The sequence below is a fragment of the Carlito syrichta genome, unplaced genomic scaffold (assembly GCF_000164805.1).
Source record: "Carlito syrichta isolate Samal-C Ts95f unplaced genomic scaffold, Tarsius_syrichta-2.0.1 Scaffold287994, whole genome shotgun sequence".
Classification (NCBI taxonomy): Eukaryota; Metazoa; Chordata; class Mammalia; order Primates; family Tarsiidae; genus Carlito; species Carlito syrichta.
The window spans coordinates 21,492-36,887 of NW_007232090.1; the positions used below are offsets into that span (position 1 = coordinate 21,492).

The 15,396-nt window shown below is 55.9% G+C and overlaps 3 protein-coding genes across 5 annotated transcripts in view; 2 read left to right on the forward strand and 1 right to left on the reverse strand.

Annotated features, from left to right (window-relative positions):
* Positions 1 to 871: 871 nt before the first annotated feature.
* Positions 872 to 8,037, reverse strand: CCDC159 (coiled-coil domain containing 159). The gene is made up of 11 exons (XM_008053254.1): positions 7,920 to 8,037; positions 5,282 to 5,315; positions 5,014 to 5,102; positions 4,842 to 4,923; positions 4,479 to 4,662; positions 3,810 to 3,877; positions 3,654 to 3,730; positions 2,462 to 2,583; positions 2,160 to 2,242; positions 1,118 to 1,231; positions 872 to 943 (listed from the first exon to the last, which is right to left on the reverse strand). Exons 1-11 carry the CDS (start codon positions 8,004 to 8,006, stop codon positions 939 to 941), a joined length of 945 nt encoding a protein of 314 aa, XP_008051445.1. The 5' UTR covers positions 8,007 to 8,037; the 3' UTR covers positions 872 to 938.
* A 280-nt stretch (positions 8,038 to 8,317) lies between these two features.
* On the forward strand, positions 8,318 to 10,954 carry TMEM205 (transmembrane protein 205). Of its 3 annotated transcripts, none has more exons than XM_008053256.1 (4): positions 8,318 to 8,397; positions 8,868 to 8,976; positions 9,080 to 9,243; positions 10,609 to 10,954. In XM_008053256.1, the coding sequence occupies exons 2-4, from the start codon at positions 8,877 to 8,879 to the stop codon at positions 10,912 to 10,914; spliced, it is 570 nt and encodes a 189-aa protein (XP_008051447.1). In that variant the 5' UTR covers positions 8,318 to 8,397; positions 8,868 to 8,876; the 3' UTR covers positions 10,915 to 10,954. The 3 variants fall into 3 exon arrangements, with proteins under 3 accessions (XP_008051447.1, XP_008051446.1, XP_021565743.1); XM_008053255.1 differs by having other exon boundaries at positions 8,324 to 8,434; XM_021710068.1 differs by lacking the exon at positions 8,318 to 8,397 and having other exon boundaries at positions 8,764 to 8,976.
* RAB3D (RAB3D, member RAS oncogene family) overlaps positions 8,326 to 15,396 on the forward strand; it is a 12,695-nt gene continuing 5,624 nt past the window's right edge. The window contains exon 1 of the mRNA XM_008053257.2: positions 8,326 to 8,422. The gene's annotated coding sequence lies outside the window, so the exon portion shown is untranslated. The remainder of the gene's footprint in view (positions 8,423 to 15,396) is intronic.

Genomic DNA, 15,396 nt, shown 5'->3' on the forward strand with positions numbered 1-15,396 from the left:
GGACAGACGGACTGCTGGCCCGGCTGGCGGACGCGGAGAGAGATGCTGTAGGCCCGGCCAAGCCGCGCCGCGCAGACTCCGCGGCGGGGGGAGGGGCGGGGCCTCCTGGCACCTTATTTGCATAGCTGCGCACAGAGAGGCTCGCGGTGTCTCATTAGCACGTAAGGGCGGGGCCTCCGGGCGCCTTATTTGCATAGCTCCGTGGGGCGGGGCTCGCGGTGTCTTATTAGTATGTCGGGGCGGGGCCTCGGTTGCTCTTGTGGGCTGGGTGCGTTAGCATAGATTTGGGAGGGAACCACCAAGCAAGGTTAAGAGGGGTTGGGGCATACCTCATCAACAAGGGTACCTGTATGATCAATGTTTATATACCTAACCCTGAAATGTACCCCACATCTTTATAGTAAAAATTAAAAATAAATAAATAAAAGCTGCATTTTTCAAAAAATAAAAATAAAAAGAGGGGTTGGGGACAAGGAGGAGAGTGCTTCAGAGTATGACCCTGGACCACGCCCTCCCCTTTCTGGGCCTCAGTTTCCCCATTTGGGCTGTGCTGTCGTGCAGGGTCTTCTGCTACTCTTTCAGGCCCTGGACCAGGGTCCTCACAGCTCCTACTGGCTCTGGACCAGATGGCCAGGGCCCACCGGAAAGGAAGCCTCTGTGGTCAGTGAGGAAGAGCCTGTCTGGCTGTTCGCACCTAGACAGATTGACCCTGATCTTGCCATATAACCAGTTTAGCCCGGTGTTGTAAACTGGCTCACACATCCCGAAGGACTCCTGGGGTCTCTACTCCCCTTCCCCTAATGCTGAGAGGTAAATTAGGGGGCAGGGGGATTCCTAGGCACAGGAAGCAGCAGGAGCAACAGTCCAGGAGTAGAGGAGGGTCTTGGCTAGTTTATTTTCTCTCTGGACTAGTCTTCAGGGAGAGCAGTTCCGGCTGCTCAAGCTGTGGAGAGAGGGGGAGGGTATCCGTCTGGCCCAGCCCAGGGGACCCCCAGGGGACCAGATGCCCAGGTCGGGATCTGGGATGGTCCAGAGGATCTAGACCGTGGGGGTCAAGGGCAGGCCAGGAGGGGAGTGGATGGGGCAGGGGTAGGGTGGGGGCGGACAGGATCTGTACCAGGCAGGAAGGACCGGCTCTTGCTGAAAGGCGGCTGGGAAAGATCCTGGGCAGAGTCGGAGTCTGAGTCCCAGGAGGGGAGCGGAGGGCTCAGGCACTGGTGCCCCTTGTGACCTGTGGGAGGGACAGGAACCCTGAATGTGAGCCTCAAATAACTTCCAAATATAGGCTCAGTGTCCCTTGATGTTATAGCTCACTGATCCTTGACCATGACCCCCAAGTCCTTTGAATGTGACCCAATGTGACACCAAATTATGACTTCAATGACCCTTACATTTTATTCCATTGACTCCTGGTTGTTGTTGGTTTGTTTGTTTTTTTGAGTTGGAGTCTCACTCTGTCACCCAGGCTTGGAATGCAGTGACACACTCACGGCCACCGCAGCCTTGACCTGCTGGGCTCAGGCGATCCTTCCACCTCAGCCTTCCAAGTAGCTGGAACTACAGGCGTGCGCCACCACACCCAGCTAATTTTTTGATTTATTGTAGAGACAAGGTCTTGCCAAGTTGCCCAGGCTGATCTTGAGCCCCTGGGCTCAGGCAATTCTAGCCACTGCCACCCAAAGTGCTGGGACTAAGGCATGTACCACTCCTCCGGGCATTTTCTTCTTCTTTTTTTATGAGACAGGATCTTGCTTTGTCACCCAGGCTGGAGTACAGTGGCGTGATCATGCTCACTGCAGCCTCAAACTCCTGGGCTCAAGCAACGCTGCCACCTCAGCCTCTCGAGTAGCTGGAACTACAGGCTGTGCCACAATGTCTGCTAATTTTTAATTTTTTTGTAGAGATGGGGTCTTGCTAAATTACGCAGGCTGATCTCGAGGTTCTGGGCTCAAGCGATCCTCCTGCCTTGGCCTCCCAAAGTGCCGAGATTACAGGCACACAGTTCCCATTGACTTACAAGATTCCACTGACCCTGACCATAACTCTGAGGGACCCTGAGTAAAACCTCCAGTGACTCCTTAATGGAACCACAGAATGAGACTCCAAATAGACCCTGAGGATGTGACCTCCCACCCCCAGCAACACTCAGTGCCCCTCACCCCTGAGGCTTGAGGTCCTGGGGTGGGCCCCCGAGGACATGGTGAAGTTGTCGATGGAGTTCTGCAGCACATGCAAGGCAGACCTGTGGGGAGATGGGGAGATGGGGGTCCAGGAGACTCCAGGCTGCTCAAGACAGGGAGGCAGCAGGGCTAAGGCAGGGGCCATGGCAAGGATGAGTTCTGCGAGGGGCGGGGGGCTTGAAATTTAGTGGGCTCCAAGTTCTTGTGGGCACTGCCCAATATCTGACTGGGCGAAGCAGGTCAGAGGAGGGCCAGGGGTCACCCTGGGGACTGGGCATCACCATATGTCACTCAGTTCCTTCTGAAGGTCATTCTTCCAGCACCCACTGCCTCCTGGCAGTATCGCCTCTGTCTCTGGCCAGGCAGATGTCTCATACCCCTGCTGCTTCATCTTGGTCAGGATCTGGGGTGGGAGGTGGGGGAGGTTGGGAGAACAGGAAAAATAGTAATAATGACAGTGCAGCTCCGATGCTCATGCCTGCAATCCCAGCACTTTGGGAGGCTGAGGTGGGAGGATTGCTTGAGGCCAGGAGTTCAAGATCAGCCTGGGCAACATAGTGAGACCTTGTCTCTTAAAATAATAATAATAATGTTAGTGGCCTGGCACAGTGGCACGTCTGTAATCCCAGCACTTTGGGAGGTGGAGGCGAAAGGACTGCCTGAGCCTAGGGGTTCAAGACCAGCCTAGGCAACATGGCAAGATCTCGTCTCTACAATTAAAAAAAAAAAAAATTAGTTGGGCATAGTGGCGCACACTTGTGGTTGCAGCTACTTTGAAGGCAGAGGCGGAAGGATCGTCTGAGCCTAGCAAGTTGAGGCTATGGTGGCCGTGAGTGTGCCACTGCACTCCAGCCTGAGTGACAGAGTGACTCTGACTCAAAAAAAACCTAATACTACTAATAATAATGATGGTGGCTCGGTGGCTCAGCCTATAATCCCGCACCTTTGGGAGGCTGAGGTGAGTGGATTGCCTGAGCCCGCGGGTTCGAGACCCGCCTGGGCAACTTGGCGAGACCTCAGCTCTACAATACATCAAAAATGAGCTGGGCTTAGTAGCGCGCGCCTGTAGTTCCAGCTACTCGGAAGGCTGAGGCGGAAGGATCGCCGGAGCCCAGCAGGTCGAGGCTGCGGTGGCCGGGAGCGGCCACTGCAGTCCAGTCTGGGCGGCAGAGTGAGACTCCAACTAAAAAAAAAATAATAATAATAATGGTCGTGAAAGATGACTGTTCCATAGCAGTTAATACATGCCAGGTCACACTCAAAGTGCTTAATGCTCAGTTAACACAGCTACCTGATCAGGAAGGGTACACCGTTACACAGATGAGGAAGCTGAGGCCCAGAGAGGCCAAGAGGCTTGCCCAAAGTTACACAGCAGTGAGTGGCAGAGGGGGATCTGAACCCAGGTCCCAGTCTGATGGCAGAGGCTGGCAGCAATCTCCCGGCCCATCTCCCTCAGGGTCCCTGTCCTCTCACCTTGCGACACTTCACCTGCGTCTTCTGCACCTTCTGGATGCTCGCCAGGTTTGCGGCGATCTCATCCTCCTGCGCCTCTGTGGAGCGAGGGGCTCAGGGGACAGGGGCGGCCGAAGGACTCCTCCCCACCCCCTGCTGTGGGCTCCAGGCACTTACCAAGCTTCTGATAGATGAAGGTCACCTCCTCCCGCACCAATTCCAGCTCCTCCCACAGGAACTTCTTGCTGCCGGGACAGTGTGGCCCGGACTTGCCTCTCAGCCCCTGACCTCCCACACGGCCATGCCCCCACCTGGCCAATCACCCCTCCGCTGAGGCTGGCCCCTCCGCCCACTCTTCCCCTCCTACTAGGATGCTCCCAATGTCCACTCTTCTGGACCCCCAGTCTCCCCTTCACTCAGCCTCTCCCGCCTCCTAGCTGGCCTCCCACCCCTTGGCCTGCAGCTCACTTTGTGTTCCCTGACCTCTCACCCCCTCAGCCTTCCCTGCCAGCCCGCCTTCCTCCTCCCTGGCCCCCTTTTCCATCCCACCCTCAGTCTCCTGCGGCCTCAGCCTTCCCTGCCACCCGCCGCTTTGCTTCCTCATCCTTTGGCCTTCGTTCCGGTCCACCTCCGGCTTCCTGTGTTCCCTGGCCTCAGTCTCCCGCTTGCCCGCCCCTGCCAGCCTCTTGTCTCCACCAAACCTCCCACCCCTCCCTCTCGTCCCCCCAGCCTTCCACCACCCCCGCCACCCTGGCCAGGCCTCTCCTGCCTCCTCCATCCCTCCTCCCACCCCCCTCTCTGGCCTCCTCGTTCCTGGCCCCGGCCTGCTCTCCTGCCATCACCCACCTGTCCCGGATTTCCTGGGCCAGCAGCTGCAGGCGGGCCCGCTGCACCTCCTCGCTGTCCCGCAGGGTCTTCTGCAGCCCCTTCAGGCCGTGGGCAAGGGCCCCGCCCAGCTCCGGCTGGCCCTGCTCCAAGGACCACGTGTGTCTCTCCTTCTCCCCCTGGTGGCCTGTGGGGCTCAACACCTCTGCAGAGGGGGCCGTGCCTTGAGTGTACCCCTGACTCGACCCCATGCCCCTCTGAACCCAGCTCGCCCTCACCTCGACTCAGAACCCAGACTCTCCTGATTTCTCTCACGCTGGCCTGACCCAGATAACCCCAACAGGACCCACGCCAACCCGACCTTGACCTCTAGTGGGTCCTCACCTTCAAGCTGCTGGATCTTGATTTGCTGCAGGCAGCTCTCCTTCTCCAGCATCGTCACAGAGTGGTTCAGAAACTCGAAAGCCTGGGGCCAAGAGATCAGGCCCGAGGTGGGGTGGAGGAAGGGTGGGGGCGGGGACAGAGGTTGCTGGAGGGAGGGGCTGAGGGGACCCACCTTTGACTGGGCCTGTAGCTGACTCTTGAGTGACTCCAGTTCACACCGCAGGAACTTCTGGGGGTCAGAAGTCATCATGATGGACTTAGCTGTGGACAGAGGTGAGGCTGAGCCAGGACTGGAAGAGGTGGGGGTTAGGTTAATGGCAGGGCAGAGGTCAGCAGAGGCTCAGAGTAGGGGTAGGAACCCACTGAGACTGTGGCAGAGGGTGGAGGTAGGGACTGGCAGGTCTTTCTCCCCCAGTCCTGTTGGGAAGGAGGGTTCTCACCTTTGATTTTGGAGAAGCCAGTCTCCAAGGACTTCTAGGGAAGGGGGACAAGAGGGAAGTGAAAATTTGTCCCTAGGCTGCCTCCCTGATGATCCCAACCCAGTTTGGAGGGCTAAACAACAGCTGAGTCTCTTGAGTCCTGGATATGCCAAACCACAAGTGCAGGTAAAGCTGCACTCCAGGCACATTCATGCACCTCCCCTTTTGCCTGCACAAGCTCAAAAGTGCACTTGTGTGGCTGACCCATACATGTGTGGGCCTGTGGGCTGCCCCAACAGCACATGCCTTAGGACCCCTGGATCCCGCCAAACTCCAGCCCTGTCTCTGGCTTTGGCTCAAATAATGACCCTCCTTCTTAGGAAGCAAAGGACATTGACAATGTCTGCTGTAGGCACCAATAGCACCTGAGACACAACCACACACTGTCGCCAAAATACACAACCACAGCCACACAGACACATAAGCAAAGGCACACCCAGAAACAACCACAAAGCCTCACTGAAGACACACAATCACAGTCATTCCTTCTATTCACTTAAGACATGTTTAGCCCTCTGGGTGCCAGGGCGCTGTTCCAGGGGTTGAAGACACATGGTGAATGGGCGTCGTCTTCAGACGCCCTGCCCCAGTCCCTTCTCCAAGCCCAGCAGTGGTAGATTGCAGTGATTTCCTGGATTGAAGGAGTTTCCTGTATGGAAGGGGTTTCCTGGGTGGGGGTGACCTTAGCTCCGTTGTGAGGCCTCTTCAAAACGTCCTGGTCATTGCAGCGCTCCCGGTGCAGGTCTGAGTTGGGGAAGGGGGGAGCCCCACGAGGCAGAGGCCCCGAGCCCCACTCTAGCCTCTGGTCTACACTCCTCACTGTGTCCTCGGAAGCAGTGGGTCCCAAGGTCTCCAGCTCTAGGGTCCTGGACCAGTGGGTCATATAGTCTAGGGCCTTGTCTGAGGAAGAGCCTAGAGGTGAGGGTTTCCTTGAGGGACAGTCCAGAGCACTCCTTGCATCCCCAGCCCCTCCCAGTCCCCCAGACCCAGGGCAGCTCCCCCCCCCAACGAACCCCAGTGCTTGTCACACTCGTTAGCAGGCAGACACACGCTGGAGGATGAGGGAGGTGAGCAGGGGCAGGACACGGAGCGGTCAGGGTCTTTGGGTAGGCCAGCCAAAAGAGGGTCACTGGGAGTAGGGAGCACAGGTGCTGCTTGGAGACAAGTCCCCGTGTCCCCAATGCCCCCAAGCCTTCCCTGACATGCCAGAGAGGCCTCAGTCCTGAACTTGGGGCTTCACAGTCACAGAAGCTCGATGGAGGATGATCCCAGCCCCAGCAGTTGTGCTGGGCAGTGAATAAAACCCAGAAGACCCCACAGAAAGAAACGAAGCCTCAGAAGGGCCCATATAAAGGACCTTAACATGGGTCCTAAAAGGAAGGCCACTCCTAGCAGGATGCAGTGTGTGCAAAAACTTGGAGGGGTGGACCGATGTGCTTGTGCTGGTGAATTCAGGATGGCTGAGGGCGGGGTCCACGAGGAAGCAGCAGGCTGTTAGCAAGGCAGTTCAAGTGAGGCATCGAAGGCCAAGCATAGGAGTCTGGATCTGGCCCCACAGATAAACGGGAGACCTAGAGTGTGTGCAGGAGAGGCAGGACCTACCTATTTAATAAATGCATGCTGAATTGGGGTCCAGGCCTGTGCCAGAAGAGGCTGGGAACAGGCAAGAACTCAGCGCTGGGTCTCATGGCCACATCCCCTCCCCCGCCAGTATAGTCAGGACTGGCCCAGATGGAGAAGTCTGGGGCAGGTTTGCCTGGAGAAACTTCTAGGTGAAATTTCACTCAGCCAGTTACCCAAATCCTCTAGACCTTTATTTTTGGTCGCCCTTGCTGGGTCCTCTGCCTGGTGTCCTTCCCCTGATTCAGTCTGCCTGGAAAATTTCTACACACCCTTCAAAACCCTACTCAGCATATTATCTGTAAAATCTTTAGTCCCCTTTTAGGTGCATCTTTTCTGAACACCTAACTGAGTGCTGGCATCCTCTGAGCATTCACTAGGCCTTCACACTCATCCTGTGGTGTACAAGTGACTCTTCTGCCTGGAACATTCCAGGTTGCCCTTCAAGAGGCATTGCCTTGGGCAGGTCCTCACTTCCAGAGGCAGGAAGGCATGATGGTTAAGCAAAGAGACCCTCCAGCTGGATGGCGGGGGTTGAGACCCTAGCTCTGCCCCTTCTCAGCTGTGTGATACTGGAAGACTTATTTAACCTCTCCATGCTTCAGTGTCCCCAACTATAAAACTAGGATGTCACAATGTCCACCTTACTGGGTTGCTGCGATTAAGCAAATTAATCCGTGCCAGCGTCTGGCACGCGGAATGAGAAGCTCAATGTTTGTTCTTGGATGTCAAGATGAAATCTGGAACCTGGGGACCATGGGAGATCTGGGACGCACAGAGAGGGAAAGGAAAGGCATTTCCGCGCGCCAGCGGCAGGCAGGTCCCAAGTCGTGCCTCCTCTCCCCCCGGCACCCCAGTGTCTTCAGGGTCCTTCCCGGGAGAATTCCTGGGGAAGGGGGCGGGATCATCAGCCTCGGCCCCGCCCCCAGGGCTGGGAATCCTGTGCCCGCCAGGTTCCCGACCCCCACCTACCACATACCACCTGCTTAGGCTCTCCCATCTGGGACCGGGAAGCCAGTCCCCAGCTGTAATGCTGAAATTTCATCCCGCGGGGACACCACGGCATTAAAACGTGCGGAGGCGTGGAGTCACAGAGGGGGGTGGGGTCACAGAGGGGGGTGGGCGTGGCCGGTGTCTTGGCTCCGCCCCCGCAGGGGTAGCCGACGGCCTTACTGGCGGCTTCCGGCTTCCGTAGCTTTCAGCCGCCGCTGTGTCATTGGAGAAGTGCCCGAGGAGGGGGCGGGATTCCAGGCAAGTTTCTGCTTAGTTATTAGTCGGCACCCTAGAGGGCGGGACAAAAGGAGGCAGATCTACGATCTGATTGGTTTCAAGCTCCGCGGGGAGGCGGGACGACTTCTTGGTTGGGAGAGAAGTACCGAGTGAGTGAGTGAGGGACCGAGCTCGGTCCGTGTGGCCCTGGCGCCTCGGATTTCGGACTCCGGGTGCTGCGGGTTGAGGTCCGGTTCCCAGCGGGGGGAGGTCGTTGTCCTTGGGATGAGATTTGGGGATCCCCAGGAGTAGATGGGGTCACCGGGTTGCTTTGGGGGGCTCTGCATATGATATCCTGTTACTGGGGGAGGGGTCTCGACTGTTAGAACTGGATCCCGGGGTGGATGCTGGGCAGTCATCAGGGTGACCTCTGAAGACCTAGGGCTGTGAGCTTGAGCTGCCGGGGCCGAAATCTGGGGCCGTCGGAGGTGGCGTGGATGTGGGGGTCCAGAGAGCACCGCGTCTCCAGGGCTGACATGTGGAGGGATGGGGTCGGGGGTCGTCACGGGACTGCTCTGGGTCCTGGTCACTCTCACTCCTGGGTTGTCTGTCCTGGACCTCCGCTGGATAGGCCGGGACCTGGCCTCGCGCAGGCTCACGGGGCCTGAAGGCCAGGGGCAAAGGTCAAGCTCTGAGCCACCTGATGCCTCCTTCCCAGGGCTGCAAGATGGAGGAAGGCGGGAACCCGGGAGGCCTGATCAAGGTGCTGCACCTACTGGTCTTGTCAGGTGCCTGGGGCATGCAAATGTGGGTGACCTTCGTCTCAGGTAGGGACCCTCGGCCGGGACCTCATGGGTACCACGGGTGGGGACAGAAAGAGGAGGGGGACCCGCAGGCGTCCTAACAGGCGTGCCGCCCCCCACCCCACAGGCTTCCTGCTTTTCCGAGGCCTTCCCCGACATACCTTCGGCCTAGCGCAAAGCAAGCTCTTCCCTTTCTACTTTCACATCTCCATGGGCTGCGCCTTCATCAACCTCTGCATCTTGGCCCCACAGCATGCCTGGGCTCGGCTCACATTCTGGGAGGCCAGTCAGGTACGCGGGCGTGGGTGCCACTGCCCTCTGGAAACTTGTTCCCAGCACCTAAGGTGGCTACACCTTTTTGAGAAAAACTTAAAAGCGCCCCTTCTTGGTATATAAATAGTGGGGCTCTGGATTCCCTTGAGCAGTTCACAGCCTGTGCAACTGTCCCCCGCAGCCCTGTGTATCCCCTTCTATCTCTCCCCTGGCTGCTGCTCCCTCTCCTCCCCCTGACTGGGCCTACCGCCAAGCTGCAGTGACTCAGCTGGGCAAGGGCGCTGACCCCAGCTTATTGTTTTAAAACCAGCCCAACTGGGAACTTATGGTTTCTTACCTCCATTCACACATTTTTTTCAGCCACAAGGCAGGGAAATATCTCTGCATCTCAGATTTCTCTACCCTGCCGTCTCTGTGTTCCTCTGGTGTGGGCAGGTGAGACCTGACAGGTTTTCAAGAATAAGCTCACAGAGACAAGAGAGAATTATGGGTAACTTGAACTTCACAGAGATTTTTTTCTTTCATCTGTTTTGTTTTGTTTTCGAAACAGGCTCAGAAGTTATTCGCAGACTTTTTTTTCTTTTTGAGCCAGGGTCTTACCCTGTCGCCCAGGCTGGAGTGTATCGGTGGGATCATAGCTCACTGTAGCTTCTAACTCCTGGCCTCAAGCGATCCTCCCGCCTCAGCCTCCTGAGTAGCTGGGACTACAGGTGTGAGCCACTGCACCCAGCCAACTTTTAAACTTTTTTTTTTATTGAGTTGGAGTCTCACTCTGTTGCCCAGGCTGGAGTGCAGTGGCACGCTCATGGCCACTGCAGACTCAACCTGCTGGACTCCCACGTTCCTTCCGCCTCAGCCTTCCAAGTAGCTAGAACTACCACACCCACCTAATTTTTTTGATTTATTGTAGAGATGAGGTCCCACAAGTTGCCCGGGCTGGTCCCAAACCCGTCGGCTCAGGCAATCCTCTCACCTCACCCCCCAAAGTGCTGGGATTACAGGCTTGAGCCATCGTGCCCGGCCAACTTTTTAACTTTTTAGTCATTGTCTGAGGGTCTAGTGTCAGCTTCTGGGGCCTCAGCTAGGGCCACAGAGGAAAGAGGCCCTGCGCTGGGGTGAGAACTTCCAGTCTAGATATCAGAGGAGAGGAGGGGAGGAGATTTTGGGGGAAATAGAGGAGATGGAGCCTTCCTTAGTGGCTGCCACTTTCAGGGCACAAAGCCAGCGCTCCACTTTGGGCCTTCAGTCTGGGCCTGTGGAAAGACGGTGAGGCTGGCTTCGCCCATGCCGTCCCTGTCTCCCTCCGGCTGTTGGACATGCGGACACACCTCTAGAGGGTGCTCCCTCCCACCCCCACTCACCTCCTCCCGCCATCCCCGCCAGCTCTGCCTGCTGTTCCTGAGCCTCACACTGGCCACCCTCAATGCCCGCTGGCTGGGGCCTCGCACCACGGCCACCATGTGGGCCCTGCAGACAGTGGAGAAGGAGCGGGGCCTGGGCGGGGAGATGCCAGGCAGCCACCAGGGCCCCGACCCCTACCGCCAGCTGCGAGACAAGGACCCCAAGTACAAGGCTCTCCGCCAGGACTTCTTCCACTACCACGGCCTGTCCTCCATGTGCAACCTGGGCTGCCTCTTGAGCAACGGGCTGTGTCTCGCCGGCCTCGCCCTGGGTTTGAGAAGCCTCTAGCCCAGGCCCTGTGTGTCAATAAAGGCTTCTTCAGAAATGACCACTGTCATTATTCAGTTCCTTCCCCCATGAGAAGCAGAGGGATGGTGGGTGAGAGTAGAGCTGAGGGCCTCAGTTTCTCCATTCACAAAGGGTGACGATTTGGAGTGTCAGCCACTGCAGCCTGTCAGCGTCTCCTATAATGCTGTCCATGGATTGAGTGCCTGCTGTATACCAGGGTGTGGCGCAAACCACGGCACATATGATGTATTATTGTAACAATGGCTGATTCTGACCCTAGAGGACGATATTTCCTGCCCCACAGACTTTGGGGGTGGCCATGGGCCATGTGATTTGTTCTGGCCAATGAAATGTGACCAGAGGTGGCATGTGTCCCTTCTAAGGAGAAGCAGTACAAAACAATGCATAATTTGCTGCATTTTTCCTTCACCACAACCCATAAGAAGCAAACGTTGGGCTAGGCTCAGTGGCTCATGCCTGTAATCCCAGCACATTGGGAGCCAGGGCAGGAGGATTGCTTGAGCCCAGGAGTACAAAGCCAGCCTGGACAACATAGCATGATCTTGTCAGTCAAAAAATTAGCCAGGCATGGTGGTGCACACTTGTAGTCCCAGCAACTTTGGGAGGCTGAGGGGGGAAGATCACTTGAGCCCAGGAGAGAGAGGCTGTGGTGAGCTGTGGTTGTATCACTGTACTTCAGCCTGGGCAACAGAGTGAGACTCCAACTCAACATTAAAATAATGATATAATAAAAAGAAGCCAGCCGGGCTTGGTGGCTCAGCCTGTAATCTCATGCCTTTGGGAGGCTGAGGTGAGTGGATGGCCTGAGCCCGCAGGTTCGAGACCCACCTGGGCAGCGAGACCTCATCTCTACAATAAATCAAAAAATCAGCCGGGCGTGGTAGCGCATACCTGTAATTCCGGCTACGTGGAAGCCTGAGGCGGAAGGATCGCCGGAGCCCAGCAGGCGAGGCTGCGGTGGCCGGGAGCGGCCACTGCACTCCAGTCTGGGCGACCGAGACTCCAACTCAAAAATATAAAAATAAAAAAATAAAATAAAAAGAAGCCAACCTTGGCTGCTGGGGCCATGGGGTTTTTGGGGTTGCTTGTTCTGAGCATAACCCAGCCCTTCCTAACAAATGCACCTCATCTCGGTTCATCTTTGTGGTGGCCCTTGGGGGAAGCTCTTGTTTCAGTGATGCATTGGGGGCTCACAGAAGTTCTGCTTATGGTGAAGCTCTGAGGTTTGAACACCAGCAAAGCTTGAACAGTTCTAACTGCAGACCGGCTCCTGCTGGCTTAAGGTAAACCCTGGGACCTCAGCTGGGCCTGGCTACCAAATTTCCTTATTGTGCAGCCTCAGACAAGGGTTGCCCCTCTCTGAGCCTTGGTTTCCTTATCTGTAAAGGAGGGTTAATTACAAGAGCCCTTAAGAGTATTTAATGCTTGCACCTGTAGTCCACCTACTGTGGAGGCTGAGGCAGGAGGATCACTCCAGCCCAGAAGTTCGAGGTTGAAGTGAGTTTTTTTCTTTTTCTCTCTCTTTTTTTTTAATTTTGAGTTGGAGTCTCACTCTGTTGCCCAGACTGGAGTGCACTAGTTGCTGCCGGCCACCACAGCCTCGACCCGCTGGGCTCCAGCAATCCTTCCGCCTCAGCCTTCCAAGTAGCTGGAACTACAGGCGCGCGCTACCACGCCCGGCTGATTTTTTGATTTATTGTAGAGATGAGGTCTCGCTGCCCAGGCGGGTCTCGAACCCACGGGCTCAGGCAATCCACTCACCTCAGCCTCCCAAAGGCGTGGGATTACAGGCTGAGCCACCAACCCTGGCTTTCTTTCTTTCTTTCTTTCTTTTTAATTGAGTTGAGTGAGGTCTCACTCTGTCACCCAGGCTGGAGTGCAGTGCATGATCATGGCTCACCACAGCCTGGACCTCCTGGGCTCAAGTGATCCTCCTGCCTCAGCCTCCCAAAGTGCTGGGATTACAGGCTGAGCCACCAACCCTGGCTTTCTTTCTTTCTTTCTTTCTTTTTAATTGAGTTGAGTGAGGTCTCACTCTGTCACCCAGGCTGGAGTGCAGTGCATGATCATGGCTCACCACAGCCTGGACCTCCTGGGCTCAAGTGATCCTCCTGCCTCAGCCTCCCAAAGTGCTGGGATTACAGGCTGAGCCACCAACCCTGGCTTTCTTTCTTTCTTTCTTTCTTTTTAATTGAGTTGAGTGAGGTCTCACTCTGTCACCCAGGCTGGAGTGCAGTGCATGATCATGGCTCACCACAGCCTGGACCTCCTGGGCTCAAGTGATCCTCCTGCCTCAGCCTCCCAAAGTGCTGGGATTACAGGCTGAGCCACCAACCCTGGCTTTCTTTCTTTCTTTCTTTCTTTTTAATTGAGTTGAGTGAGGTCTCACTCTGTCACCCAGGCTGGAGTGCAGTGCATGATCATGGCTCACCACAGCCTGGACCTCCTGGGCTCAAGTGATCCTCCTGCCTCAGCCTCCCAAAGTGCTGGGATTACAGGCTGAGCCACCAACCCTGGCTTTCTTTCTTTCTTTCTTTCTTTTTAATTGAGTTGAGTGAGGTCTCACTCTGTCACCCAGGCTGGAGTGCAGTGCATGATCATGGCTCACCACAGCCTGGACCTCCTGGGCTCAAGTGATCCTCCTGCCTCAGCCTCCCAAAGTGCTGGGATTACAGGCTGAGCCACCAACCCTGGCTTTCTTTCTTTCTTTCTTTCTTTTTAATTGAGTTGAGTGAGGTCTCACTCTGTCACCCAGGCTGGAGTGCAGTGCATGATCATGGCTCACCACAGCCTGGACCTCCTGGGCTCAAGTGATCCTCCTGCCTCAGCCTCCCAAAGTGCTGGGATTACAGGCTGAGCCACCAACCCTGGCTTTCTTTCTTTCTTTCTTTCTTTTTAATTGAGTTGAGTGAGGTCTCACTCTGTCACCCAGGCTGGAGTGCAGTGCATGATCATGGCTCACCACAGCCTGGACCTCCTGGGCTCAAGTGATCCTCCTGCCTCAGCCTCCCAAAGTGCTGGGATTACAGGCTGAGCCACCAACCCTGGCTTTCTTTCTTTCTTTCTTTCTTTTTAATTGAGTTGAGTGAGGTCTCACTCTGTCACCCAGGCTGGAGTGCAGTGGCACAATCATGACTCACTACAGCTTTGACCTCCTGGGCTCAAGTGACCCTTCTGCCTCAGCTTCCTGGGTAGCTGGGACTGTAGGCATGCTCTACCACACCTGGCTAATTTTTTGTTTCCGTTTTTGTTTTTCTTGGTAGAGAGACAGGGTCTGGCTATATTGCCCAGGCTGGCCTCGAACTCCTGGCCTCAAGCAGTCTTCCCTCCTCAGCTTCCCAAAGTGCTGGGATTACAGACGAGAGCCACAGTGAGCTACGATTGTGCCACTGCTCCCTAGCCTGAATGACAGAGCACACCCCTTCCGTGAAAAAAAAAATTAGCAAAGTGGCCCGAGCCCACTTTAGAGCCAGACACTGCACTTTACAAACATTAACTCAGATCAGAATCCTCACACAACCCTGTGAGGTGGGAACTCTTGACACAGACCAATTGATAGAAAGGTTAAGTCACGTCCAAAGTCTCAACACTAGAAAGTGGTGGTGCCAGGTATGGTGGCTCACACCTGTGATCACAGCACCTTGGGATGCTGAGGCAGGAAGACTGCTTGAGGCCAGAAGTTTGAGACCAGCCTGGGCAACATAGGGATACTCGGTTTCTTAAAAAAAAAGAAAGAAAGAAAGAAAAGGCGGTGCTCGGTGGCTCAGTCTGTTATCCCAGCACTTTGGGAGGCCAAGGCGAGAAGATTGCCTGAGCCTAGGGATTCAAGACCAGCCCGGGCAATTTGGCGAGACCTCGTCTGTACGAGAAATCAAAAATCAGCCCAGCGTGGTAGCGTGCGCCTGTACTTCCAGCTACTTGGAAGGCTGAGGCGGAAGGATCGCCGGAGCCCAGCGGGTCGACGCTGGGGTGGCCGTGAGCCTGCCACTGCCTTCCAGTATGGGCGACAGAGTGAGACTCCAACTCAAAAAAAAAAAAAAAGAAATAATAAAGGGCAGGGTATGGTGGCTCACGTCTATAATCCCAGCACTTTGGGAGGCCGAGGTGAGAGGATTGCCTGAGCCCACGGGTTTGAGACTAGCCTGGGCAACTTGGCAAAACCTCATCTCTACAATAATTCAAAAACATTAACCGGGCATGGTGGCACGCGCCTGTAGTTCCAGCTCCTTGGAAGGCTGAGGTGGAAGATGACCTGAGCCCAGCGGGCCGACGCTGGCGTGGTTGCGAGCGTGCTACTGCACTCCAGCCTGGGAACGGAGTGAGACTCCGACTTAAAAAGGCTGAGGCGGAAGGATCGCCGGAGCCCAGCAGGTCGAGGCTGCGGTGGCCGAGAGCGGCCACGGCACTCCAGTTTGGGCGACAGTGAGACTCCAACTCAAAAAAAAAAAAAAAAAAAAAGTG